The sequence below is a fragment of the Sciurus carolinensis genome, chromosome 8 (assembly GCF_902686445.1).
Source record: "Sciurus carolinensis chromosome 8, mSciCar1.2, whole genome shotgun sequence".
Taxonomy (NCBI): Eukaryota; Metazoa; Chordata; class Mammalia; order Rodentia; family Sciuridae; genus Sciurus; species Sciurus carolinensis.
The window spans coordinates 142205598-142232533 of NC_062220.1; the positions used below are offsets into that span (position 1 = coordinate 142205598).

The 26936-nt window shown below is 58.8% G+C and overlaps 1 protein-coding gene across 2 annotated transcripts in view; it reads left to right on the forward strand.

The window, feature by feature from the left end:
- Adgrd1 (adhesion G protein-coupled receptor D1) overlaps positions 1 to 26936 on the forward strand; it is a 108917-nt gene that overhangs the window by 61664 nt on the left and 20317 nt on the right. For both annotated transcript variants that reach the window (XM_047561577.1, XM_047561578.1), the window contains 5 exons: positions 7305 to 7378; positions 13486 to 13609; positions 19720 to 19823; positions 20697 to 20808; positions 21104 to 21257. In XM_047561577.1, the coding sequence (XP_047417533.1) occupies positions 7305 to 7378; positions 13486 to 13609; positions 19720 to 19823; positions 20697 to 20808; positions 21104 to 21257 (568 nt within the window). The remainder of the gene's footprint in view (positions 1 to 7304; positions 7379 to 13485; positions 13610 to 19719; positions 19824 to 20696; positions 20809 to 21103; positions 21258 to 26936) is intronic.

The following is a 26936-nucleotide window of genomic DNA, read 5'->3' on the forward strand; positions in this document are numbered from 1 at the left end:
TCCCTTGCTGACGTCATCCCTGAGGCGGGAGCTGCCCTGCAGGCACCTCTGTTCCTGGGGGCCCAGCACCCTGGGGGCTTCTGTTCTGCTGCTCTTTGCTCCCGAAACACGTTGCTGTGCCCACGACTCCCGTGTTCTGGGAGCTGTGAGCTTCCTGCCCAGTCACTCACCTTCGCTGGGTCTCCTGGAGCTGGCAGGACCAGGGGTGGCTCTGAAGTCACGGCCCGAGTGGCATCGAGCCCCCTGAGGTGGGGGAGCCGACGGCCTGTCTGGGGAGCTTGTCTGCAGGCAGGGAAGGAGGTAAGGCGGTGAGCGTGGGGTCCCGGTGGGGATCCAGGCCCAGGACGCCCCTTGCCTGCTGTGTGGCTCGGGGAGAGTCCCTGTGCCCATGATGTGGCCGCAGAGACGGCTCACAGGTGCCCAGGACCTAAAGACTTCATCCACGCCAAGCGCCCGGGACAGAATCGGCACAGAGGGAATGGGTAGAAAAGGTGGACTGTCACCTTCACTAGGGGCCACGGAGCTCAGTGGAGGCTTCCGATGGCCCTCCTGCCTGGGGGTTGGCAAAGTTTGGGACCCGGCCACAGACCCTGCTCTGGTCTGTCCAGGGGAAAGGTGGAGCCCTGGACGGATGAGGGGAGAGAGCATCCGAGCAGGTAGGTGAGTGAGGCAGAAGCAGGGTCCTAAAATTCATCATAGCTTCCTACTGTAATGCAGCCCAAAGGGAAGGCTGGAACCAAGGCCGGGCATGCAGAGTGGCTCATCCAGGAAGGCCAGTGAGCAGAGCTGTCCAGGGCGCTCACTGAGGCCTGTGCTGATCAGGAAGGCCCTGGCTGCGTGTCGACTGCCTGAGCCTTACTTTCCAATAAACATGGACCACAGGACTGCCCAAAGGATCTGGAAGTGCCCTTGGGGAGGAAAGGGGAGGAAGCACAGCAAAGCCCTGCAGGTCTGTCCTGGAGAACAGAGCGTCACCCAGAGGAGGATGTCCGCAGGAGAAGAGCCCTGTGCCTCCCTCCTCACTCATGGAGACCCGTCCTGCAGGTGGGGACAGTGCTTGCAGCCTATTGGGTGCAAGGCCCGCCCGCTGCAGGGTGGAGGAAGGGCAGGGCCCCTGGACAGAAGTCAGCGCTCAGAGCCCTCGGCAGCTGTGGAAGGCTTTAAGGGACTCCTGGCTCTGGTGGCTCCAGCACAGGGCCTGCGGGGAGGACAGCAGCCACCTGAGGAAGCCATCCTTTTGGCCCTGTCTGCTGGAGCCCTGGCCATTCTCAGTGATGCGCCCACACGAGCAAGGCTGAGCCTCCTCAGTGCCTGTGGGCAGCCCTGCTGGGCCCTGGACCTGTGCTCCTGCCCAGGCCCTTGCCTCCCCTACCCAGGGGCACGGCGGCATTGGAGGAAAGAGCGCCCTGCCTGTGCCCCTGCCTGTCCAGCCCCACCTCCCTCCAGATGCCCTCCAGCTGGGCTCCACCTCTCAAGCCTCCAGCCTCCCTGTCCTGGGACCTCCTGCACCACCAGGAGTGGCATGCTGTCCCCAAAGGTCATCACCGGCACTGCCTGGGGTCAGGGCTCATCATTCCCAGCAACGCGCTGTGGGTCATAAGGTCCCGAGGGCAGGGGCTCTCCCTGGATGCCGAACCCCGCCCAGCGCCTTGTGCTGAGGGGGTGGAGGAGACGGTGCCAGCCTTGTGGACCCAGGAGTCCTGGGGACTGCCATGCACCCTGAAGCAGCTTAGAGGTGGCTTTGGTGCCCAGCTGCTCACACCAGCAGACTGCAGGGCACAGAGTCATCTGTGGGAACCTCACCCCATCAAGATCACTCTGGGCGGCTCACGGTGTTCAGGGAGGGTCTGCCCACCGCTCACATGGCCCATCGCTTCCTGTGCAGCTCAGCTGGCACCGCCTGACAATCTCTCGACCAGCCTTCTTTTCTCTTTTGAGGGAATATAGTTGGTTTTTAGTAAGTTTGGTAAGTTAAGTCATTTCCTGTTAGAGCAAAAGTTTTGGACACACAGATGAAGGAAAGGTCAAAACTGGTGGAAAACCAGCCCATGTGCCTCTGTGGGGGTGTGGGCTGGATTCAGAGGGTGGGCGGAGTGGGCTGGAGGGGGTCAGGCAGCGTGCCACACTGAGGAGCCATCCCCCCAGGCCTGCTCTGCTGCCAGCTGCGGGTAGACCCGCGCAGGCACAGGTGGGGCCCGGGTGGGAGCGCCTGAGAATCACACCCGTGAGGCTCTGCCCACACAATTCAGCCATCTAGTAAGGGCGCCGCCCGGGGTTGGGGGGACGCTGAGTGCAGCCGAGGAGCGCAGGGAGCACAGTGGCAGTGGAGACGAGAGATTCACCTTGTGTGGGGCGCCCAGCTGGAAGACATGGGCATCTGTGGGGACGTGGCAGAGCCCTGCAGGAGAGCGGCTACCAGAATGTGGGCAGAATCCCCCAGGCCGGCAGTAGTGGGTGCTCAGCAAGGGGTGTGTGTGAGGTGGGCAGGGCAGGTGGACAAAGCAAGAAGTCCGGGGCAGAGGACGGCTCTGCAGAGGGCTGGGCCCCTGGCCCCAGGGAGTCTGGGCTGGACGCTGCTCCCAGGGTTTGGAGTGCCCATATGATACTCCTGGACCCGTGCTGAAAGGAGACTAGAAACCCGTGAAGGTGTGGAGGGCAGGAGCCGGAGGCCAGCCGGGCAGACTGCTGGGCGTGCAGGTGCCTGTATCTCTGCCCCAGCAGTGGACTGGACAGTGGGCACACGGGACCATAGGCAGCTTCCCCCATAGGCCAGCTGCCTTGGGCCCTGTCCCCTTAAAGGCCCCAAGAAGAGGAGCCAAGTGAGATGGGCGGGGCCGTGGAAGGAGGTGGGGTCAAGTTGTTGGGCGAGGCCACCACTGTTACCACCCTGTCCTGGGGTCCCGGCGGCATGCTACCTGTGACTTGGGGCTGCCTCAGAGTGTTTCTCCTGTTGATGAGACCCTGCCCAGTGTCCCAGACCACAGCACTGGTGAACCCAGGGCACTGTGGCTACTGGAGCCAGACGTGGCAGGTGGAACTTGCTCAGGATGGTGGATGGTTGGTTCAGGGCCAGGGAAGGAGGTTGGGGGCCTTGAGGCAGGGCCTGTGGCCTGCCCAGGAACATCCCCTGGGTCACACTCTCACCTGGGCAGTAGTGCCCCAGCCTCTGGCTGGGTGCCACCTCATCCTCCTGGCCCTCCTGCCAGTTTTTGCTTCTCCTGGCTTCTGTCACTCAGCTCCCTTTGCAGGCTCCATCTCTGCAGCTCAATGCCATGTGCAGAGCCAGGGTGTGGGACCTGGCTCCCTCGTGTGGCACGTCTCCCTGAGTGCCTCATAGCTGGGGGTCACCTGGGGCAGGCTGTATTCCCAACACTCCTGTTCTGTTCCCAGGCAAGACGTTCTGATTCCACACCCCAGTGATTTCACGGCTCTCCCAGGGTTGGTGTCTCAAAGCACCAAAGCCGTTTCCCCATATTTTGCTCACCTGGCCTCAGGTTTACAAGATGTATATGAACTGACTCAAGAATCAGGAGTCAGCAGGTGCCAACCCTGGGAAAGCCCGAGGAACACAGTTTAGAATTGCATTCACGCGGGAGGGTGGGTCTCTCCCCAGACCCCAGAGCCCACATGGGTCACAATCAGTCAGAGACCTGAGCTCCTGAGTCAGCTTTTCCACTGCTGTGACCAAGAGACCTGACAGGAATAATGTTAGAGGAGGGCAAGTTTGCTTTGAGGCTCACAGCGTCAGCGGTCCCAGTCGTGGACAGTGGCTCTGTTGCTTTGTGCCTGAGATGTGACAGAACGTCATGGAGAAGAGCGTGGCGGAGGAAGGTGGCTCACAGCGAGCTCCACTCAAGGCCGGTGCACATGCCCCGAGGCTCGCGCACAGTGCCAGCCTCCGCAGCACCCCACCTGCCACAGCCACCACCCAGCTGGTCCTCCCCTGTGCACTGGTGTGCTGATTAGGTCCAGGCTCTCAGAACCCGCTCACCACCTTGGCCCATGTGGCATCCCCCCGGCGCGTCCCCGGTGGCTGTGGCCTCAGTGACCTCAGCTCAAGCCTCCTCCGTGCCAGCATCTTGGGCTGCACCGGGAGGGAGAAGGCAGTCAGGAGCTAGGAGGCTGCTCTCTGGCACTGCAGCAGCCTGGATTCTGAAGACGAGGAGGAGCAGGTCAGCCCCCTCAGGAGGCCTTCTGAGCATCCTGTGGCTGGCACTTGTCTCAAGACTAGGAGAGTCCCTCAGCAGAGGGGCCCAGGAGGCTGTGGAGGGCCACTGGGCAGCTCCTGGACAGGTGGAAGGGCATGGGGTGCCATGTTCTGGGGCCCTGGGGTTGTCCTTAGATGACTTGGTCACACACTAGAAGTGGGCCCAGTGTGTGAACCTCCTCAGCTCCCCAGGATTTTCCCGGGTCCAGGATGGAGGAGGAGAGGGAGGACATTGCATGTGGGCGGGGGTTGTGGAGCAGAGACCCCCGGTCCTAGGGTCTCATCTGCCCTAACCTTGTACCCCCCGCCCTCAGGATGTCCCAGGTCATCAGCCTGTTCTGTGCAGAGCTTAGCAGGGCCGCAGGTGTGGCGTCTCAGGAGGGGCTCAGGCGAGTGCTTGCCTCCCTCCAGCCTCCAAGAAGACTCCGCAGGGGAGGGGCATTGTCCCGTTGTCCAGCTCCCAGGGTGACCAGTAGAAGTGGTCTTCTCCCTCACCCAGGCGTTCAGAGGGGACATGCTGTTGAAATGCTCTGTGGAGGGAAGTGTGGGCAGTGGCTAGCAGACTCCCCTGCTTTTCTCTGTCACGGCCGCTGCATTCCCATGTTAAAAACATGCTGCCCCACCTGCTGGGAGCCCCAGTGCCTCCTTTTTTGGAGGCTAGCTGAGAGTCTTTGCTTATGCTCAGCCGGACACATGGGCCCAGGAGCTGGGCCTGGTACAGAACTGCTGCCCGGAGGGCAGGGGCGTTCCTGCTGCGCCCTGGGACCTCCGCTCCAGGCCTGAGGGAAGGCTGCCGGCCCCCTTCAGACCACACAGGACGGCTTGCCTGCTGGCAGGCTGCAGCTCTCCTTTGAAGAGTGATTAAGCTGGAGGGGCCGCGGGACTTCCAAAGGCCTCTCCCTGTTTACAGGAACAGGCTGCTCCGCAGGGCTGAGCCACACAGGAGGAGAGGGAGGCGCCGCCCGCGGAGACTCGCCAGGTCTGGTCCTGGCTTCCCAGCCACCGGCTTGCTGTAGAACCTTCTCCATGGCCCAGGCCACACAGGAGGGCTCCCCCGTCCCGCGGCTACATGGAGATTTGGGTCTGGAGCCGCCTCCAGGTTTTGTTCCCGCTGTGTGGGACGGGGCTCCATTTCCCTGTGACTGGGGTGCTGCAGGACACAGGCTGTCCTGCCTGAGTGTGGAGCCCACAGTGTGGAGCCCTGGGAAGGCAGAGGACCGTGTGTCTCTGGCTCCCAAAAGCTGTGGAGTTAGCTGAGGGCTGGGAACCAGGTGGTTGGCCCACCAGAGCACCTGGCCTTGCAATCTCACGTTCCCAGGGTGAGAACTGTGCTCTGAAGCCAACTCCTCCGAGCCAGGAGGAAGGCTGGGTGATCCCCGAGGTGGCGTTCGGTGGGCAGGTGCCTCAGACATGTGTGGAGAGCCCTGTGGCCAGGATGAAGGAAGGCTTGGCCTTTTGGGGTTCCCACTGACCTGCAGAGCCTGAGGGCAGCTGCTCGGCCACCCAGTTTCGTGGTGGGAGGGTCAGCAGAGCCATTTCCCAGAGTGCAGGCTCTTTCTCTGGAACAAGGCCGTGCCAGCAAGAGTCCAGTTGTTCACTCCTGACTCCTCGGTTCTCTGCAGTGTGGCACGCGGTTAGCGTGGTGTGAATGAACGTCCCTTAGAGGTCAGTTCACCTGCCCGGGAGCTTGATTTCCACAGCAATCCAGGTGACAAGGTTTCCTGGGTGTCCCTCTAGTGCGAGGTCATCAGGAAAATAGCCCTGCCCTGGATGCTGTTCTAGTGGAGGGTGGCAGAACACAGACCTAGGGACATATAAGGTATGGGACTGGGACAGGGTTGATGCCATGGGAGGAAACAGGTCCCGGGGCCAAGGGGAGAGCGGGCTGGGGCAGGAAGTGCCCATCTGAGAAGGTGAAGGGAGCCTTGGGAGAGTCGCCTCAGTCTTCGGAGGAACATTCTGGCTGGGGCCTGCAGAGCTCCCAGGTAGGGGCAGTTTTAAGGGATCCCATCTTATTAAAAGAACCCTGGGGAGTAGGGGGAAGCAGGGGGACTGGGTTCCCCTTTGCCAGAGCACCGGGGAGAGAGGGCTGACACTGCTGGCTCTCCCTGGGGCTGCCAGGCAGCCTTCTGAAGGGGGACCATGGCCTGGTGTCTGGCTTTGCAGTAGTTGGAGGCGCTGCCTGGGGGCCATCCATCCTGCTGGGGCTCTCCTGACGGCCACAAGGTTAGGCTACCTCGCGCCCGTGAGGGAGAAGGCACCCGCTGCCTGGTCCACACAGGGCAGAGTGGCTGGTCAGCCTGCAGAGGAAAGGGCCTCAGGAAGCAGTGAAGGCTCACGTTGGTGGTACCCGTGGGTCAGAGCCTGAGGTGCCAGGCAACCCAAGGAGAGGAAAGCTGCTCGACCTGATTCGGAATCCATCTGACACCTGAGTCCTTGGAGCCAGACCACCTACGAGCAGCCTGGCTTTCCCCACCCAGGGGGTTTCCCTGGAGAAGCATAAATCGAGTTAGGGCCAGGCTGCTGCAGAGCACCCCGAGCTGCCCCCAGGGGAGTCCCAGAAAGGACACACTCCCCAGAACAAGTGGTCCCACCCATCTGGCCACCTCTTCCTTCATCCATTCACCCAGCAAACAGTTAGTAGGCACCTGCTGTGTGCCAGGCACTCCGGCCCCTGGGCAGAGTGTGAGGACAGACTCAAGGGCATATGGGGGAGACTGCAATCAAGTGGATGACTGAAACATGCCACATGGGACCAATACTGCAAACAGGAAGTGAGAGGAATGGGCACAGGAAATGGGTGGCATTGCTTCCAGGGGGCAGGGACTCGCGTTTGAGCAGAGGCCTGGCAGGAGGGAGGCATGGTGGATTTGGGGAAAAGCATTCGGGGGCCGTCCCAGCCCCCACTGGGAGTGCTGACTTGGGCTGGTGTGGGCAGAGGCAAGCGGCCTGGGTTGGGCCGGGGCTGGCCTCTCTGACCACCACAGGGAGGCGGTGGGGCGCCGGTGGCCATCCTCGGCCCCAGCCCAGGTGCTTTGGCTCGAGGGCTCCCTCTCCCCCAGCCGTGTCACAGGACGCCCCTTTTCTTTCATTTCAGACTCAGAAGCAGCGCATCGATGCCTCCAATGCCAGCAACCGCGTCTTCCTGTACTGTGCCTTCCTGAACTTCAGGTACTGTCTGCAGGGGATGCCAAGGTGGAGAGCGGGCAGGAGGCGGGAGGGAGGGCTATGGGGAGCCTGGACGGGGCATGGTGCCAAGTGGGCACGCTGCCCATGGCATGGGTCTGGAGCTGACATGGCTGCATGGTGGCACACATTGGAGGCACTCAAGACCTGGGCGAGACCCAGACAGGGCAGGGCAGTGTGCCCCTCGGAGCCCTGGGACAGGGCTTGCTGTGCGTGGATTTCCCAGGACAAAGTCTCTTAGAACCCACAGTGACCTTTAAACCAGTTCATCAGAGAGGCCATGGACCCAGATGGAGGAAGCATTGTCCCCTGCCACAGAGTGTCAACAAAGGGGCCGGGGAGAGGAAATTGGGGTGCAGATCTTCACTGGCTGATGATGCAATTTTAGGGTTTTAATTTCAGTGTAGAAACTGAAGGAACTCAATAGCAAAAAAGCAAAGCAAACAAACCAAAACAACAAATAACCTGATTAAAAAATGGGCAACAGATCTAAACAGACATTTTCCAAATGAAGTGATACAGATGGCCAACAGGTGTATGAAAAAGCGCTCCACACCACTAACCATCAGGGAGGTGCCCACCCAGACTGCGAGGAGAGACCGCCGCACCCCAGCAAGCATGCCGGAGGGTGGGTGGAGCAGGGAGCCTCACACCTGCCTACAGAAACGTGGGTTCCTGTGGTCCTGGTGAAAATCAGCATGGCGCTTCCTCAGGAAATTAGAAACAGACCTGCTGTGTGACCCAGCTCACCACCTCCCTGCACAGACGCAAAGGAAAGCCAGCCAGCATCCCAAGTTCACTGCCGCACCATTCAAATAGCCAAGAAGCAGAGCCACCACACACCCGTCGGCTAAAGAATGCACGGATCGAGACACAGAGGAGCCACCGCGACAGCACATTGCACCTGTCCTTCCTGTGCATTTTCCCATTGCTGTTCATTACTAGATGACAGATACTCAGAGATATGCACCTTTTAAGGTCCTGTTCTGCTCTGACAAATGGTTATACTTGTCCCAGGACCGTAGCCGAGATACAGAACAACGCCACACCCTCAAAGATCCCCACGTCCTCCCCAAGTCCTTGTGACCCTGGCCCGTCCTCTGTCCCGAGGTTCGGTCTCTGAAAGATTGCCGTGCGGTGGGCTAGAGCAGGCAGCCTCGGGGTGCGTCAGCGCAGTTCAGTCTGCTGGCACCTGGACGTGCACTCTGCGGCAGGTCGGGCCGGGCTGGTGCCGGTCTGGTGCTCCCTGGAGCGTGCACCATGCTCTCTCATCTGCTGTCCAGCTGGGGCGATCCTGGGTGAAGCCCAACCTCTTCCCAGGTTTCTGTCCTGGTGCCAGCTCCACTTGGCTGTGAGGTGTTGCTCTTTTTGTATATTGCTGAATTTAATTTGCTAGGATTAATGATGATTTTTGTATCTCTGCTCATGAAGGAAATTGTTCTGCAGTTTTCTTGTTTTAAGAGGGCTTTGGTTTTAGTAGAGAAGTGATGATGTCTTTGTAAGGGGCACGTGTTGGAGTAGCTTGTGTAGAACCCACATTTCTCTCATTGATAGTTCAGCAGAATTCACCGACGCTGTCATCGAAGCCTCAGTTTTCATTGTTGACAGGTTTTTAACTATATATTCAATTTATCTTATGGATACAGAACTACTTAGGCCATCTGCTTCTTTTTAAATGCGTTTTAGCAGTTAGCACTTGTGAAGGCTGCGTCCATTTCCTTGGAGCTGTTGGATTTGTGGGCCTGGGTGGCCTGCGGCGTCTCTGGGGACTCCCTCCTTCTTACGCCTATGATCCGTGTCTTCTTTCTCTCATTCACTCTTACCAGAGGCTTGTCAATTTCATTAATTTTTTTCCCTATTATGTTTCTGTTGTCCATTTCTATGATTCCTTCTCTTTAACTTACTTCCAGATAAGCAATTTACCTCTAGTTACTTTGCTTTTCATTTTAAAATTTGTAAACATGAAGGTTTAGGTAAATGATAGGAGATCTTTAGTATTTTCTAGTAGAAACACATGATGCTATAGGTTTTCCTGGAAGCCCTCACTTATCAGCATCCCACAGATTTTGACATGTTGTTTTTATTTTTATTAAATTTAAAACATTTTGAAATTTTCCTGTGACTTGCTCTTCTACCTACGTATTATTTTGAAATGTGTTGCTTAATTTCCAAATAGTTGGGAATTTTCCAGTTATCTTTCTGCTACTGATTTCTTATTTTTTATGACTGAAAAATGTATTTTCTATGACTTCAATTTTTAAAATTCACTAAAAGCTGTTATACGACCATGATCTGTTAAATCTTGGTGAATATACCATGATTGAAAAAAGGTACTCTTCTCTGTTGAACATTCCTTGCATGTTAATTAGGTCAGGCCGATGAATGTTCACATGCGGTTCTTCTATCCCTTGTTATGCTACCATCAGCTCATTCTGTCAGTCACAGGTGGCCCTCTGTGCCCGTCAGTTCTGGATCTGTGCAATCAACCTACTGTGGATCAAAAATATTTGGGAAAAATTGCATCTGTATCAAATATATACAGATTTTTCCTTGTTATTATTTCCTGAACAATGCAGTATAAAAATAATTCACACCATGTTTACATGTAAGACTGGAGAAGTAATCAAGAGACTGTTTAAATGACTCAGGAGATGTGTCTAGGCCACCTGCAGATACAACACCACTTTGTACAAGGTTCTTGAGCATCCAGACGCTGGTCTCCTGATCCAGGAGGGGGTGGAGAGGAGTGAAGGGGATGTGAATCTTCAACGTTATGGCTCAAGATGCCATTTCTGTTAGATTTGTGGAATTTCCTTTGTTATATTTCAAAGCTCTGTTGGTAGGAACACATATGTTTGGTATTGTTACATCTTGTTACTGACCTCTTGTCATTATGTAATGTCCTTGATTTGGAGATGGGACCCAGGGCCTCTCACATGCTAGGCAAGTGCTCTGCCCTGAGTCCCATCCCAACCCAGGGTCTTTCTTCCTCCTAGGACATGTGCTGTACTGAAGGCTACTCAGGCCGGTCCAGACAGCTGTTCCGACTTTTTGATTAGTGGCCTATGGGTGCTGTGTCATGTTTCTCCTATGTGCTGTGTCACATCTGTCTTATGGGTGCTGTGTCACATCTGTCCTATGTGCTGTGTCACATCTGTCCTATGGGTGCTGTGTCACACATCTGTCCTATGGGTGCTGTGTCACACGTGTCCTTAGGGTGCTGAGTCACATCTCTCTCTTATCTGCCCTTTTACCTTTATCCTATTCATGTAGTATACTTAACATGGGTGTTTAGATTGCACATCACTGGGTCTTGCTTTTTAATCCAGTCCACATTCTCTTTCCAGTGGTGTGTTTAGACAGTTTGCATTTACTGTGATCACCCAAGTGGTTGTATCCCGATCTGCCATTTCCCTGTGATCACCCATGTGGTTGTATCACGAGCTGCCATTTCCCTGTGATCACCCAAGTGATTGTATCCCGATCTGCCATTTCCCTGTGATCACCCATGTGGTTGTATCACGAGCTACCATTTCCCTGTGATCACCCATGTGGTTGTATCCCGAGCTGCCATTTCCCGGGGCCTTCCCTGTCTCCTGTCTCCCCTCCCCATCTCTTTCTGACCTGACTTGGATGGGCTCTGATGTGCATTTTACTTCCTCTCTGCACTTCTCTCACCTCTCCTTTGATGCTCTGTGGAGGTTGCCCTGCGCTTCGGCTGGCACGTAGAACGATCGTGTCCACCTTCAGTCCAGTCCTGGCATTCAGATGCCTCCTAAGGTGTTGGGACGGTCCCTCAGTCCCTCCTGCTGGGCCTGAGCGCTCCTCCTCCTCATGGTATCCTACAGGTGTCCTGAGGGCACCGAGCATGGCAGGCATTTCCACCCCAGACAATCTTCTTCTGCACAGCAAGTACAGATGAGACCGTGGTGACAGTGCGGGCCTCAGCATCCAGCCGCTGTGTCTCCTGCAGACCCAGGCTCTGTCCAGCAGCGTGTCACCTTAGCCTCTCTTGTAGCGCAGGGCTGCTGGCAGTGCGTTTGGGGATTATTTGTCTGGGAAACTATTCTCTTTTACTTTTGAAAGATATTTTCACTGGGCTTAGAATTCTGAGTCACGTTTTTTAGACTTGTACCCTAAGAAATTTATAAGTAATATATGAATACATTATTCCTTAAAAAAGTGAAACATTATTTTAAAAAAGCAACATCCCCTTAACCTTCACGTCTGGTCCCGATTGCCTCTCCCTGCAGTGGTTACGACTGGGGAAGTTTTGGGGTGTGCTTTCTTTGTGTTCATGGGACACAGTGGTGTGGTTCACCTGACATTCCGCACCTCACCCCGCCTCGTCTTGGCTTGTGTCCTGCCTCTGTTGGCACGGATTTCTTTTACTGTATTTATATGTGTCACATTTTATTTATGCACCTACGTGAGTGCTCTCTGCCTGGGTGCAGCCTTCCTGGGCCGCAGGGTCAGGCACGTTCTTAGTGGGCTCCAGGATTGCTTGGCCCGCTTCCGTGGCAGATTTATTTCTGCCCAACCAGAGCTGCCTTCCTGTTCCCACTGCCTCCCTCGGGAGTGGGTCCTCACCCCGTGCGGAGGCGAGGCCGCTTGGGCTGATGAAGTCACGTCGCGCATTTGCGGCTTCGTTTGGGAGGTGCAGCTTTTGTGGTCTGCTTCCCTCCGCCCGAGCAGAGGCCAGTGTTCACCCCCTGGCCATGCCTGGCCGCCTGCTCAGTGCTTGTTCATGGTCGGGTGGTCGGGCCACCTCCCATCTCCCATAGACAGACAGAGGGGTCTCGCGGAACACAGTGGGCACTGGGAAAATCAGACCCAGCGTGAGCGGAGGGGCACAGGGCCCTCTTCCGTCCCTGGTTCCCAAATGTCAGTGGGGTTTGGCTCCTCTCGCTGGCAGGGTGGAGGCTCTGTCCCTGCTCTCTGCTCAGTACCTCCCACTCCTCAGGAGGGCAGCTCACTAATCAGAAGCCACTGTCCCTGCCTCTTAGTCGCCAGCCTCAGTGCCACCCCTGAGCCATCTTGAATGCCCTTTCCCACCCTCTCAGGTTCCACACACAAGGGTCACAAGTGCAGCGACCACAGGCTTCCTTGGGAAGTGTCGATGCTATCGGCGTGTGCCTTGTGCGGGGACGTGGCAGGGGAGGTGGGCACGGCTCCCGCTGCCCCACTCTGCTGCCACACACCCTGCTGCAACCACGGTGGCACTGCAGTTGCAGCTGAGAGGTGCACAGAGCCAGGCTTGAGCCCCTGCCTTGGCTGCAGGTTGGTCTCTGCTGGTTACTGAGGTCACAACTACCAAGAGAACCATTTCAGAGTCCTGCTTGGAATCTGAAAGCAAGTGCAGACGAGATCATCAGACCCCCAGTACTGTCACCTGAGAAGGAGCCAGCTGACCTGGGAGCACACTGGCTTCAGGAGGCTTTGGTCTAGGAGCTTCTGACTCTACTGTACGGTGTCCCATGCTGAGTCATCGTGGAAACGCAGATGTCCCGTCTGCCCTTTGCCTCTTGTCCTGGGCCTGTGGAGGTGCTGAGTCCGCACCTCTGATTTGTCCGTGGGTTTTACCTGGTCTGTGGGAGCACCTGGCACTGTCTGCTTCCATGCTGCCTGTGCGACTGTGGCACAGGTGTCTGCAGTGAGCCACGGCCGACGTTCCTGCTCACGCTGTCCAGTGTCCCATCCTCACGTGCTCATTTGAAATCCACACTGCAGCTCCTGTCCACGTGTGTGGTGTCATCCTGATTGGCAGCTGGGCATCTCCTGCATTTGAACGGTGGGCTGTACACATTCCATTTTGCCCTGGGCATGGTCGGGCACTGTAGAAGGACAGTGCCAACACAGGGTTCCCCTCCCATCCTGGGAGAGGCCTGTGCTCCCTGCGACCTCGGCAGCCCAGCGCCCCAAGCCCTGCGGCCTGGCCCTGGGAGCCACTGATACATGCTTTGTGCTCTGCATTCCTGGTGGGCAGGGCGAGTCCAGCAAGACCACAGGCCAGTGTGCAGAGCGCTGCTGCCCTCTGGGCCCTGATGAGGGTGCGGTGCTGCCTCCACTGACCACAGCTGCTGTGTCCTCAGCTCCGGCGAAGGCGTCTGGTCGAGCCAGGGCTGTGTGCGCACGGAGGGGAACCTCACCTACTCAGTCTGCCACTGCACGCACCTCACCAACTTCGCCATCCTTATGCAGGTGGTTCCGCTGCAGGTAAGAGCTGGCTCGGAACCCCGGGGTCCTGCAAACAGGGCCTCCCTCCTGTTGGTCACCAGGTACTGCGGGCCGCAGGCGCCCTGCCAACAGACCAGCCTGTGAGGTCCTAGTCCGCGTCCTGTGAAACGGCGCACCCACTGTTTGCACGTTTCCAGGCTGAGCCCCTCATAAGTGGAAAATTCACTGTGTCAGGGGCCCAAGGGGACATGGAGAGATGGGTCACCTGCCTGGAGGTGAGTGCTGTGGGAGCCCGGGGGCTGCCTCCAGGGAGATGCTCCTGGGATGAGGACGTGAGCCCTGGCTCAGCAGGGCCAGAGCCAACCAGTGGGCAGGCATTCTGCCAGCAGGCACTGCCTTCCGGCGCCTGAGTGCCAGTCCTGTGGGTGGGTGCTGAGCTCACTGGCTGCTGGGAGGCACTGGCGGAGCACCGGCTGGGAACCGCAGTGTCACACAGGCCCCGGCAGTGGAGGCAAAGCCTGTAGGGGGCAGTGCATCAGGGGCCACCCTCCTTTTGGTCCTATGGCCCCTAGTGAGGAGCCATCATCCTGGCCATCACAGGGGGAGGGTTTGGGGACTTCCCAAGTCCCTCCTAACCGGGCACAGCCTCCTCCTCCAGGTCCTCACACTGCAAACCGAGAAGAGTGTGCCTTGTCTGCGGCTGTCAGGGTCTGCTGGGTGGCAGCAGTGCGAGGGGCCGGTCCGTCCAGAGGGGGGGAGGGGCTCAGCTCAAGGAGCAGCGGCCCGGAATCCCAGTGCATTTATGATCATGGATCTGCCACTTCTCAATATCAGTGACAGCAGGTTTAGTCTGTGGGTGTCTTTGTGGGAGCAAATCCATCTATTCATTGCCAGGAAGGGTTGATTTGAAAATGGTTTAAAATTATCCTTGCTAAAGATGAACATTCCCTCGAACATTAAAGAAATCAAGGCAGATGTCATGAGCGGATAGCAAACCCAACGCTCACTGACAGAAGTCACACAGCAGCCTACGTGGCCCTGCCTCCTCCATGCTGAGCCACGTCTTCCTCTGTGCCCCAGCTCGCTCTGTTGGCTTCTGGGTTCATGGTGCAGGTCCCATGCCAGGGGCTCGCGTCCCATCTCCCGGGCTCTCTGGGGCCTCTCCATAGCCACTCTCCTCCCCCAGCTTGTTTCAGAGGCTTCTTGAGTAGGCAGAGCCCTTTGAGCAATCCTGGCAGACAGTGGGTTCACCTGCGTGGTTCCTTAGGGGGCTGGGGCCGGGAGTGGTGCTCCAGGCTGCTGTCCAGGAGAGCCGGGATGGTGCCCGGGAGCTCCCTGGTTTGGGTGTGTTTCTGTGTGTGTGTTAAATATGTGAAGGTGTATCCTGCCGTATGATTGCAAGAAAGACAAGGAAGCTGCCTGTGGCTGTTAGCACGGGGCAGGGGCTGTGGGCACAGGGGCGGGCAGTGCAGGCAGACTTGGGACCTGGGTCCTGTGTGTCTGTGAGGAGCCCACGATAGGCCTGGAAGAGCAGATCCGCAGCTCTGTGAGCTGTCCCCAGGGACACTGCTCCTTCTTCTCGCCTGGTGCACGGCACCTGCCCCATCTGCTTTGTGAGCCAGGCGTGAGCAAGTCAGCCCCAGGAGGGGCTGGTATGCCCCCCACACACTGGCATGGCCTGAAGAGCTGACTATGCCCGTCACAGCTGCTTGGCACAGGCAGGCAGGTTGAGCTGAGTTTGCCCTGTCCCGAGAGGGGCCAGCAGGGAGGGAACCCCACAGGGCCTGGGGGTACACCGCCCAGGGCTCTAGTTGGAAGCAGGGGCTGCAGCTGACTTAGAGAAGGACTCTGCGGGAAGGAGAGGGAAGGAGGCCGGAGGGCTGGGGGCTGGCATTGGCCCCTGGAAACCACTGGCCCACCTCAGGGAACGACAGCCCCGTCTGTGTTGCCCAGGGTTCACAGAACAGAAGTCCCCCAGGTTGTCTGGCCCACCCCTGGGTGGCAGGAGCCCCAGAGGCCAGTGCCCAGTGCCCGTTCTCTCAGGCAGCCCCTTCCCCAGCCTCGCCCCGGGCTCCTCCCCAGGTTCCTTAGGAACCATGTGGGCACAGGCAGCTGCTCTGTGGCCCTGCACCAGCACAGGGTCACCTGGGAAGCCGTCCCGGCAAGCCCCCAAGGGCAGCCACAGAAAGCGAGCCTCACCAGGACAGTCTGGCCAGTCCACAGGCTGACTTCCACCAGGGGACAGGTTTCCTTTAGTCCCTAATTAAAATTTAAAAAGTTGTTTGTCAATATTTCAAACCCAGATATGTTATCTAGAAGTTTGGACTTCTGATTTTAAAGGACAGAGGCCTGGCCGCCCTGAGCTTCTGCTCCGACGGGAACGGCTGGAGCCGCCCAGCCACTCTGCAGGCACGTGGGCGAGCCCCGGACCATCAGTGGCTTGCCTCGTCACCTGCTCGTCAGAGACAGGGACACGCCGGCTTCCACCTGGGGACCTGCATGCTCCTGGGGCTGGGGAGGAACAGGAGGCAGAGCTCCCTTTGCAGTGGGATTTATCTAGAGCCTCTCTGGAGGCCCTGGGTTTGTGGTCTCTGACTCAGAGGGATCCGCGTCCTCAACAAACCCCAGGCTTTTCTTGGCATTTCTAAATCTGCCTGCGGGTGGGAGAGGAAGGGCAGCTGGGGCACTGGGGTGGGACAGCGCCACAGAGCCCTCCAGTCAGGCCCGTCCACACCCCGGCAGGCGGGGGAGCTGTGCTCAGGGTCACCAGCAGGTGCTGACTGGGAGCGCTCGGCCTGCAGGGTGGGCCGTGACCTGGGAGTGTGTGGGCTGCAAGGTGGTGCTGGGGCCACTATGAGAGCCACACTCGTCCAGGGGCAGGGGGCGGCCGGGCTGCATGGCGACTGCCCAGGTCCAGGGCAGTGTGCCATGGCGCTGGGGTGGGTGTCGAGCCTGTGAGCCTGCGTCAGGGCCCCACTGAGCCCCTCTGCTGCTGCTCTGTCCCCTCTGGGGCCGAAGCAACAGCAGCCCCTCCACTGCTAGCCAGCTGCAGACCTGGGTTCCGTCCTGCCCCAGGCTGAGAGGCCCTGGCAGGGGCCTGCCGAGCCTCGGTTTCCCCGTCCATAGGGCAGCAGGGCTTTCCCTGTGGGCTATCTCGGGGCTCTGAGGCAGGAGGAGGGGGCACAGCCCAGACTGAGTACCCAGCCCAAGCACCCATCTCCCAACCTCTGTGGCTCCAAACCAGCCCCCTCCTGCTGCTACTGTTGGGGGAAAGGCAACCATTGCTTGGTTTATTCTAGAACCTTCAGAAACAAGAGTGCTCTGGAGCCGTGGGGGCTTGAGCCTTCTGCGGAGGGGAGTCACCGCCTCCTCCAGGATGGCCCCATCTGGGGATCCATCTCAGGAAGGAGCTGCCCTCAGCATCAGGGTCTCACTCCGCAAGGCTTGGTGGCCAGGAGTGGAGACAGGCCAGGCTGGGCCCAAAGCAGGCCAAGGGCCGGGCCTCGGCAGGGTGGGCGGCTCAGGGCTGGGAGGCTAGGGGCCGGAAGTGCTGCCTGGCGCTGGCGACAGCTGTGCTGGGTGAGCACCAGCAGCCTGCCTTGTCTCAGAAGCTGGACGGCAGCGGCGGGGCCACCTCCGGGGCCTGGGGCTTGTTCCACAGCCCCTCTGTTCTTGGAACAAAGCATAGTGCAGCGTGAAGATGGCTCGCTTCTTAGCAAGGTGTCCAGGCGTCTTGATGGCACAGACCACCAGCCCAGGAGAGCCACCAGACTGTGCCTCCACCGGGGCCTTGTGACAGGGCACCTGGCAGGGAGGCTGGCCCCACCCCTCACTGTCCATCTCCCCCTGGCTGTGCAGGGGCCCTAAGCATGGAGCAGAGGGCAGGACCATGGACAAAGGCCAGAGAGCAGTCCTGGCAGGCGGGCACACGCCCATCCCCCTCCTGGCCTGCCCTGCCCTGTGCTACCCTTCTCTCCCCTCCAGGGGCTGCTTCTGCTGCCCCTGGGTAGCCTTGGCTTGGTGACCATCCTGGGTCTTAAGAGCAAAAGCATTTCCAGCTCCAGGCAGAGCCTCCCGGCTGAGTCCCCTGAGGAGGTGGACTGATGTCCCAGGACAGGGGACAACAAACTACCTGCAGCCTAGGGTGCCGTGGGGCAGGCTGGGTATCTGGAGGAGACTCTTCCCTTGGCCACTTGCCCTCCTCGGAGACAGTGGCCTCTCTACAGGGCCACAGAGGGACCCAGGACTGACCACTTCACCCCCACTGCCCACCTGCACTTGGGCATCTCTCAGTCTCCCCTCAGCCACGCTGTGTGCAGTTCAGCCAGGGGAAGCCGGGAAGCTGGCCTCTCGGAGTGGAGAGGTAATTCAGGAACTGCTTCAAGGGAGAAGCCCCTGAAGCTCCATGGACGCAGGGGTGCCGGGTCAGCCACAGCTGGAGCCGCCTGCCCCAGCCGGAGGGCAGAGCCCAGGGCCAGGGCTCCTGGTGGAAGCTGCAGCTCTGTGTGGGGGCTGCAAATCCAGCAGGAGGTGGAGCCATAACAGATGTGACCACTGCCCCCAAAGCCACCTATAGCCCAGTGAGAAAAGAGCCATTGACCTCATCACCATGATGCCCGTCCTGGCTGTCAGGGACCTGGCACCCAGCCAGCAGTGGTCAGCCTATGGTGCAGAACTGGGCAGGGGCAGGTTGGACCCAAGAACTCAAGGTCCAGGACATGACTTGGGTGCTCAGGACAAAGTGTCCCCTTGTACCAGCTGGGAGAGGAGGACAGGGAGAGGACCCTGCAAGGCACACAGAGCCCCTCATCCATGGCTGGGACCTGTGACTGGCAGCTCTGCACAGCTGTGAGTTTAAATGCACCCCGCTCAGCCTGCAGGTGCCCTGGGGACGCACCCCGCAGCACTCACGGACTGGACCCAGGGGGAGGCCAGGTGTGTACCCTGCTTCCTGATGGCTCAGTTGTGAATCGCACACTTTAAGGTTGTGAATCTCGTGGGGTCCAGTCCTCTGGCACTCTTCTGCTGGCTCCCACATGTTCCTTGTGACCCGTGTCATTGCCTGACCTGGCCCTGGAGCTGGGCCTTGGGGCCCGCAGCACTTTCCTCCCACGGCCAGCAAGGCGGCCCTCTGTGAGGTCCCCTTTGCCCTCATCATGAGCCATGGTCAGGGGGAAGCATGGTCAGGGGGAAGGCCTCCAGAGCCCCCAGCAATGTCACAGGTGGGAGCTGGAGCTGGGGACCCTGGTGTCCTGGCCCCAGGGAGGGAGGGATCTTGGTGTGCGGTCTGTGGCCTCAGGATCTGACATCCATGAGGCATTCAGGCCACAGGGCTCTGACCACAGGCGGTAGTCTTGGCCTGGAGCCTCAGGAGCAGCTGGGTAGCCAGGATGGGCCTCTTGCCTAGGGACCTTGGGCTTCCTAGAGCCCGGGGCCATTTGCCCTGAGGCTGCGCTGTGGGTGACCTGTGCTGCCTTCACTTGCGCTCCACCTGTTGTCTGAAAGGTGTCAGGTGCCCCGGAGGTGGGTGTGATGTCCACTGAGGAAGCAGGTGCCTCCTGCAGGTGCCAGAGCAGGAGGAGCGCAGCACCACTGCCCAGAGCTGGCTCTCCTCATGGGGTCAGGGTGGGGTGCAGAGTGGGCGCCAGCCCGCGACGGGGTCACAGCAGACCCACCTGGCCAGGCGTGAGTCTGCTCCCTTGGCACCATAGTGTATGTGAATCCATTCTTCTGCTGGTGCCCTGGTGCCCCTGGAGCCCCTGGTGCCCTGAGGTGGGCGTGGTTGTCTCATTTCACAGCCAGAGGCCTGCAGCCCACTTGGTCCCGGGACAAGCTGAGCTGGGCTTCAGCCCTGGCGGTCTGGCTCCTGACCTGTCTTCACCTCTGCGGGTGTCCCAGCCCAGGCAGGCGGGGCAGGGCAGGGCAGGAGGGCAGGAGTTCTGCAGGTCCCGGGGCCCGGGGTTCTGAGTGGCAACTGAGCAGCCTGTGGCACCCCAAGTGCTGGGCAGCCGGGGTTGCCGCTTTAGCCTGCCCATGCGGGCAAGGACAGGCTCTGGGTGGGAACCAGGACTCGTGGCCAGCACCCTGTTCACAGGTTGGGCTCCCGGGACTCGGCCCTCTGCCGGGCGCCCACGCCTCTGTTCCCACAGCTCACGCGTGGACACCAGGTGGCGCTGTCGTCCATCAGCTACATCGGCTGCTCTCTGTCTGTGCTCTGCCTGGCCGCCACGCTGGTCACCTTCGCCGCGCTGTCGTGAGTCACCCTTTCCCCAGTTCCGGGAGGTCGGCCGCTTCACAGACGCGCCAATTTCCCAACCCCACTGCATTTCCTCCTGCATTTGCAGTCACACAGGACAGCCCGGCCCCGCTGGGGCCCAGCTCTTCCTGGGCTGATAACCCTTATCCAGTGCCTTGCGCCCTTGGATCTGCAGTGCAGGGGATGCTGTGGAGTGGGGACCCCAGGCTTCAGTCACGCAGGAAGGCAAAGACCCCCCAGCCCAGACCCGGCCAAGAGCCACTAAGATCCCCACCAGGCAAGAGCAGGCTTGGGCATCCGTGTGGACTGCCTGCTCCTCGGCAGGCCACACCAGGCGTGTGGTCAGCTTCTGAGGGCCTGACTGTGCCAAGACAGACAGGAACACATTGTGGGTGGGTACTAGTAGAGGTCAACAGCAGAGGAAACCAGACTTTCCCACAAGGCAGTTGCATCGGGCACACGGGACAGAAAGGTGAGCAGCTCAGGACAGGTGGTCAGGGAACTCTAAGAGGAGGCATCTGGGCCACCATGCAGAGCCCTACTTGGGAACAGCAGGTGCAAAGGCCCTGAGACTGGAGGGAGGGGTATAAACAGAGAAGGGGTACTGAGCCCTTGGAGTGGCAGGCTGGGGTCAGATGGTACAGGGCCATATGGGCTGTGAAAGGGGCCAGGATCCCATCTAAGAGCAACAGGCAGACATCAAGTGTCCAAGCAGGGAGTGACAACACTGGGCTGAACTTTGTAAAGACCCCCGAGTCCTCTCAGAGGATGGACATTGGGACCACTGTGGGAGTGTGGGAGCCCTACCTGGGGAACGGGCAGCAGAGCGTGAGCTGGCACTGGGACCTCATGCCCCACCTCCGCCCTCAGCTCTGTCAGCACCATCAGGAACCAGCGCTACCACATCCATGCCAACCTGTCCTTTGCTGTCCTGGTGGCCCAAGTCCTGCTGCTCATCAGCTTCCACGCTGAGCCGGGCACGGTGAGTGGGCAGCAGCCCTCATGCTGGGGCATCCTGCTTCCCTGACCTCCTGGGTAGGCACTTGTGGATCTTCTTGGCAGCAGGGCTGGGCTCTGCAGGGAAACGTGAGGCCCGCACCTGGGAGGGACTCAAGGCTGATTGGCAGCCCCAGGTACACGCTACAGCCAAAGCTCAGGGACTAGAAAAGGGAGCCTGGGCCCCCGGGAGGAAAGGCACCCGAGGCGGCTGCTGGAGGCTGAGCCGAGAGCAGAGCCCACGCTGGCCTGGGAGTCTCACCTGTCTCCGCTGCCCCCAGATGCCCTGCCAGGTGCTGGCCACGCTCCTGCACTACTTCTTCCTGAGCGCCTTTGCGTGGATGCTGGTGGAAGGGCTGCACCTCTACAGCATGGTGGTCAAGGTCTTCGGCTCGGAGGACAGCAAGCACCTCTACTACTACGGGCTGGGTTGGGGTAGGTGGGCCGGGGTGTGTGGGGACCAGAGGGAGGTCGGGGACTTCCCCCTGGTGCCTCCCGCGGCCAGACGGAAAGAGCCCCTGGTCAAGGCAGAGCTCCCACGTCTCCTGAAGCACTCCCGGTCCCGGCGTGCTGCGGCCTGGAGGTCTCTGAGAGAATCCGCGTTTGGTTTTGCTGCTTTCTGCCTTGTTTTCTTTTGTCCCTCGCATTCATTTCTGCTCTGACCTCACCCTTGCTCCCTCCTGCTACGTCCCGTTTGCTCGTGCTGTGCAGGGGCATCGGCCCAGCCCCTCCGCCACAGGCTCCGCAGGCCTGCCTTTCCCTCTGGGCACTGCTTTGGCCGCACCCATGTCTGCGTGTCCTGTTTCCTTTCGTCTGAGTCCTTTCTGATTTTCAAACATTTCTTCTTTGACCCTTTGCTGTTTGACCTCCACAGACTTCGGAATCTCCCGCCTTTTCCTGGGATTTCTACCCTTTTTGCCCAGGAATGGTGTGTGACTTTGGAGCGTGGGGAGTGTGTTATGCGGTAAATGACCAATGTTGGTAAATGACCAACGTTGGGCGTGAGAGATGTGCTGGGGTTGGAGGGTCTCCACGCCCCGCAGGCCTGTCTGTCTCCTCGCTGACCAGGGAAAGCGGCTACTGAAGTCGCCACCTGCTGCGTTGGAGCTTCTCCCTTCAGTTCTGTTGGGTTTCACTTCACATGTCTGGGGCTCTGCTGTGGGTCAGGGGCACAGCCTTGCAGGACGGCAGCCCCAGGGCAATGGAGGCTCCCCTCGATGGTCCCACCAAGCCCCTGCCTGTGTGGGTGTGGACATCGCAAGGCTCCCCTAAGTGCCAGCAGGTGGCTCTGCAGTTCCCAGCAAGGGCCTAGGGCATGCCTCGCTCCACAGCCAGATCTGGCTAAGCCAGGCCCCTTGCAGGGTGGCTCTGAGGCCAGTCTTGGAGGCGCAGGCTCAGTGGTGTCCCTTGCCTGACTGTCCCTCCCTCTTCTCCCCAGTGTGGCTCAGCGTGATGCTCTTGGACCTGCCCGCTCCTCTTCCTCGTGTACCCCAAAGGCCCCATCCCTGTCCAGAGTGTGCTTGAGCCCCAACTCCCCTCACTCTTCCAACAAGCCGAATCCCACACAGAGCACTTAGGAGTTTTGTACCCTAATCACCTGCTTCTCTCCTGGAAAAATTCCTGAGGCATTGCTCTGGGCCAGGGGCAGGGGACTTAGCTTCTGATCTGCAGAGCTCGCCTCTGTCCTGTGAGCCGGCTGAGGTGGGAAGGGCGAGGGCCTGTTTTCCCAGCAAGCCTACCTGGGGTCCTGCATGCTGCAAGCTGATTGGAGGCTAGGAAGCCCCCTGGAGCTGCTGCTCCCTGGCTCAGAGCTTCTAAGGCATGGAGTTGGGGGAGCAGGAGATGGTCTTGCCCTGGCAGGGCCTGGGGTATGACCTGTGGTGTCCTCACCTCTGGAGCCGTGGCTTCCTCCCGCAGGTCTGGTGGGGACGCAGGTGCTGGTGCATTCTTACCCAGAGTGGGGTTTTCCTGATGAACCTGCCTTCATGTGCCCTGTGCCTTAGCAGAAGACACAGACTGAAGGTGTTTAAGCTACTCAGTTCTCGCTGTGTTGCTGGTCGTGCGTCTGCAGAGCGTCCGTGCCTGGGTCTGAGAGTCCTCTGATCACAGGTGCAGCCAGTGGGTTGGACTTGCCTGTCCTGGGGCGTCCTGGCAAGCACAGGGCCTGCTTCCTGTGAGGGTCGGGTTGGTGCCTGGCATTCTTGCCATTGCCGTGAGGCATGGACCCAGCACTGGGGACCTGATGCCTGATTTTGGTTTTCTCCAAATAGATTTAATTTTCACAGCCCTCATCATGCAAAGAGGAGATTAAGCTTGTTTACTTTGTGCTTTGAATTGGCAAATGTAATTTATTTGAGGATGAAATGGAGTTAAATTATGCATCCCTCATGCCCTCCCCGGAGAACATGGAGCAGGGACGCGGGCACCTCCTCCCGACAGCTGCCGGCCCTGCAGGGAATCCCTGAGGTGTGTGTGAAGTCCCAGGCCCACCTTGCTGCTCCCACTGAAGGGTCGCAGTTTGCCCACACTGGCTCCAAGTCCAAATGTCTGGCACTCTCCACCCTCAGTGAGCCCAGTTCCAGGGTGACCAGCTCCTGCAGGCCTTCCTGACTCCTCAGGAGGGAATCACTTCTCTGACTCCTTAGCAAGGATTCAGAAGGTGATTGGCTAACCATCTGCAGTGTTCTAGGTTCTCTCGGGACAGAATCATGCCATTTAGAGGCACACGCATGTGCACGCATGTGCATAAGCCCCATCAAAGACGGAGGGATGGAAGGGAAGGGTTGCAGAATGTGTCCCGAGAGAAGGGCCCGGTGAGTGGGGCTCCGGTGTTGGGTGTGGGAGTGTGTGAGAATCCAGTCGATCCAGCCTGGAGGGGCGCTTGGTTTCATCAAGCCGTTGGAGAAAAGTGAGTTATTTGCCAATACTTAAAAACTGAGGGACTTTGCATAAAATCACCACCTTCTTTTGAGGAAGGAGGAAATCCACACACACGGAGTTTGCATTCCTGCTAGGCAACATGGGCTGCAGCTGTGCGTCTTCTAATGCTGGCGCCTGTGGTCCCTGCAGGGTGAGTCTGTGGCCTGATGCAGGCTGTGTGCAAGCAGCACGGTCTCCCCTGGTCCCGCAGCCTCCATCTATCTTCCTGTCGACTTCCCCCTTGTTAATTTCATCAGGAGCCCGTGAGCTGCGTCCTTCATCCCCCCCCCAGCTCCTTGGCTTTGGGCCTAAGTAAAGGCAGTCTCCAGGCAGCGGGGCTCTCCCAGCCTCTGCCATTAATTAAGAAGCTGGAGGCTGACCCAGAGCAGGAGAGGCCACACTGCAGGCAGAGTCCTCGGAGACAGAGGCTTCTTCCCGCACACTCTTCCTGGCCCTGTGCCGACCCGCAGGCAGTACCATGCTCTGTAAGCCTAGAGCTGAAGTGGGGCACAGAGTTGTCAAGTCGACCACCGTCCTTGAGGCTTGCTGGGGCCAGGTGCTCTGCAGGGGACTGTGAGGGGCACGGAAGTGAGTGAAAAAGAGAGTCTGGGAGAAGTCAGGAAAGGAGGTGAGGGTGAGCAGCAAAGAGTTTGCACCTTAGAGCAAGAGAGGATCTGATCACAGGCTCAGCAGGGGAAGAATGTCACCTGTTTTATTTTCCTTTATTGCAACTCAGTCTCTCTTGTGAGACTGAGCCATTCAGTAACGCATTTATTCAACATTTGAAACAAAGTGTTTCAGGGGCAAGACTTCTTTCCAAGGTGTTTAATTTAAAAACAAACCCAAACCCTTGTATTCCAAAAGGGGGCATGGAGCCCTCGCCGCTGGAGGTCGCTGGATAGCTGCAGCCTGGAGACACTGGGAGGGCAGCTTGTCCTGCTTCTCCAGCATAGACCCTGCCAGGAGGGAGCCAGGGGCCACACCCCCATGCTCCCATCCCCTCCTTACTCCAGGAATTAGAGAAATGTGATTTCCTCATCAGGAACCTTGCACACCCTCTGGGGGAGGCCCAGGTGGGGCAGGGAGCTGGCCCCTACAGAGGGTGGACAGAGGACACCCTGATGGGGCCGCTGCGCCTGATCCCAGACCCAGCTCCTGTGGCTGGCGCTCTGCTCTGAGATCCAAGCTGTGTGGGCACAAACAGGTACATGAGGGTTCTGCTCAGAGCCCAGCCGTGTGCAGAAGTGGCTGCCAGAGCAGATGCCACCACAGCTGAGCTTGGCCAGTGCTGCCATGTGTGTTCTCTCCAGAGAGTCATAGGGCACGCTCACCTGGGACTCTGCCCAGCTTCCGAGGGAGGTGGGAGGCCAACTCCCCCGGGGTTAGGGTGAACCGCTAAAAGCAGTCCAACACTGAGAGCTATAGGGATGGCCCGTCCAGGTGTTTTTCCTTAGATTTCCCGCTACCTCCGCCTTTCCTGAACACCCTGAGAGCTCTGTAAATCACTAAAAGCACTTAATTAGTCACACTTAGTCCATCTCCACTGACTTAGGCAAACAGGGAATCTAATGGCTTACATAATGAAAGAGGTCCAGGGTGAACCTCGGGCATGGCTTGATCCAGTCAAGATTTGCCCTCCTTGCCAGGCATGGTGGCACACACCTATAATCCCAGTGACTCAGGAGGCTGAGACAGGACGATCACAAGTTCCAAGCCAGCCTCAGCAACTTAGTGAGGCCCTGCCTCAAAACTAAAAGAGTGGGGGACTGGGGATATAGCTCAGGGGCAGAGCATGCCTGGGTTAAATGCCCAGTACAAAAAAAAGAAAAAGGTTTGCCCTCCTTGACTTTCTCTAGTGGGTGCCTCAGCTCTACCCTTGTGGTGCCAAGGTGGCTGGGTGGATGCAGGTCCCACTGATGTCCTTGGCCTCCCAGTAGCCAGTGGGAGCTTTCCCTAACTGAGTCTCATGGGTCCATCAGGGTCACATGCCCTGAACCAGTTACTGTGACCCAGGCATTGGATGTTCCTGCCGGCCCCTTGTGGGTCACCTGCTTCTAGAGCCAGGGAGCGGCAGTCCCCTGGGCCGCATGGATGGCTTCCTGAGCAGCGCTGACTGGAACATTGGCTGTTTGGGCACTGTGCCCGCCACATGCAGTTGGCCACCCAGGACTCCCAGGGCTAGTTGAGCTTGCTCCCTCCCAGACACCCTGTGGATCCTCAGCAGGTCTCAGCTGGCACCATGATTCTGTCCCTGAGGTGCTCTGTCCATGGTGCTCCTGAGGTGCAGTGCACTGTAAGGGTGTCTGTCCCTCATCCCCCTGGAGCTCCAGTGCACTCTAAGGGTGTCTGTCCCTCATCCCCCTGGAGCTCCAGTGCACTGTAAGGGTGTCTGTCCGTCATCCTCCTGGGGATCCAGTGCACTGTAAGGGTGTCTGTCCGTCATCCTCCTGGGGATCCAGTGCACTGTAAGGGTGTCTGTCCCTCATCCCCCTGGAGCTCCAGTGCACTGTAAGGGTGTCTGTCCCTCATCCTCCTGGAGCTCCAGTGCACTGTAAGGGTGTCTGTCCCTCATCCCCCTGGAGCTCCAGTGCACTGTAAGGGTGTCTGTCCTTCATCCTCTTGGGGATTCAGTGCACTGTAAGGGTGTCTATCCGTCATCCCCCTGGAGCTCCAGTGCACTGTAAGGGTATCTGTCTGTCATCCTCCTGGGGATCCAGTGCACTGTAAGGGTGTCTGTCCGTCATCCCCCTGGAGCTCCAGTGCACTGTAAGGGTGTCTGTCCGTCATCCTCCTGGGGATCCAGTGCACTGTAAGGGTGTGTGTCCATCATCCCCCTGGAGCTCCAGTGCACTTGTGTCTGTGATCTTCCTGTAGCTGCAGTGGACTGTAATGAGGTCTGTCCTGTGATCCTCCTGAGGTGCAGTGGACTGTAATGAGGTCTGTCCTGTGATCCTCCTGAGGTGCAGTGCACTGTGGGGGTTCTGCCAGTGTCTTCCAGGGGACAGCAGTGCATTGTTTGGTTGGGCAGAAGTTCTGGCTTCTTCCACCTGATGCCAAGTGGCTCACCCTGTTGTAACAAAAGTGCCACGTGTCCCTCTGTGCCAGCTGCACCTGGCTGAGAGCCTCAGGTCAGGAGACCTGTGGGGCTTCCCTTCCTGTCGGTGCCAGGCCTCGCCTGCACCTGCGCAGCCTCCT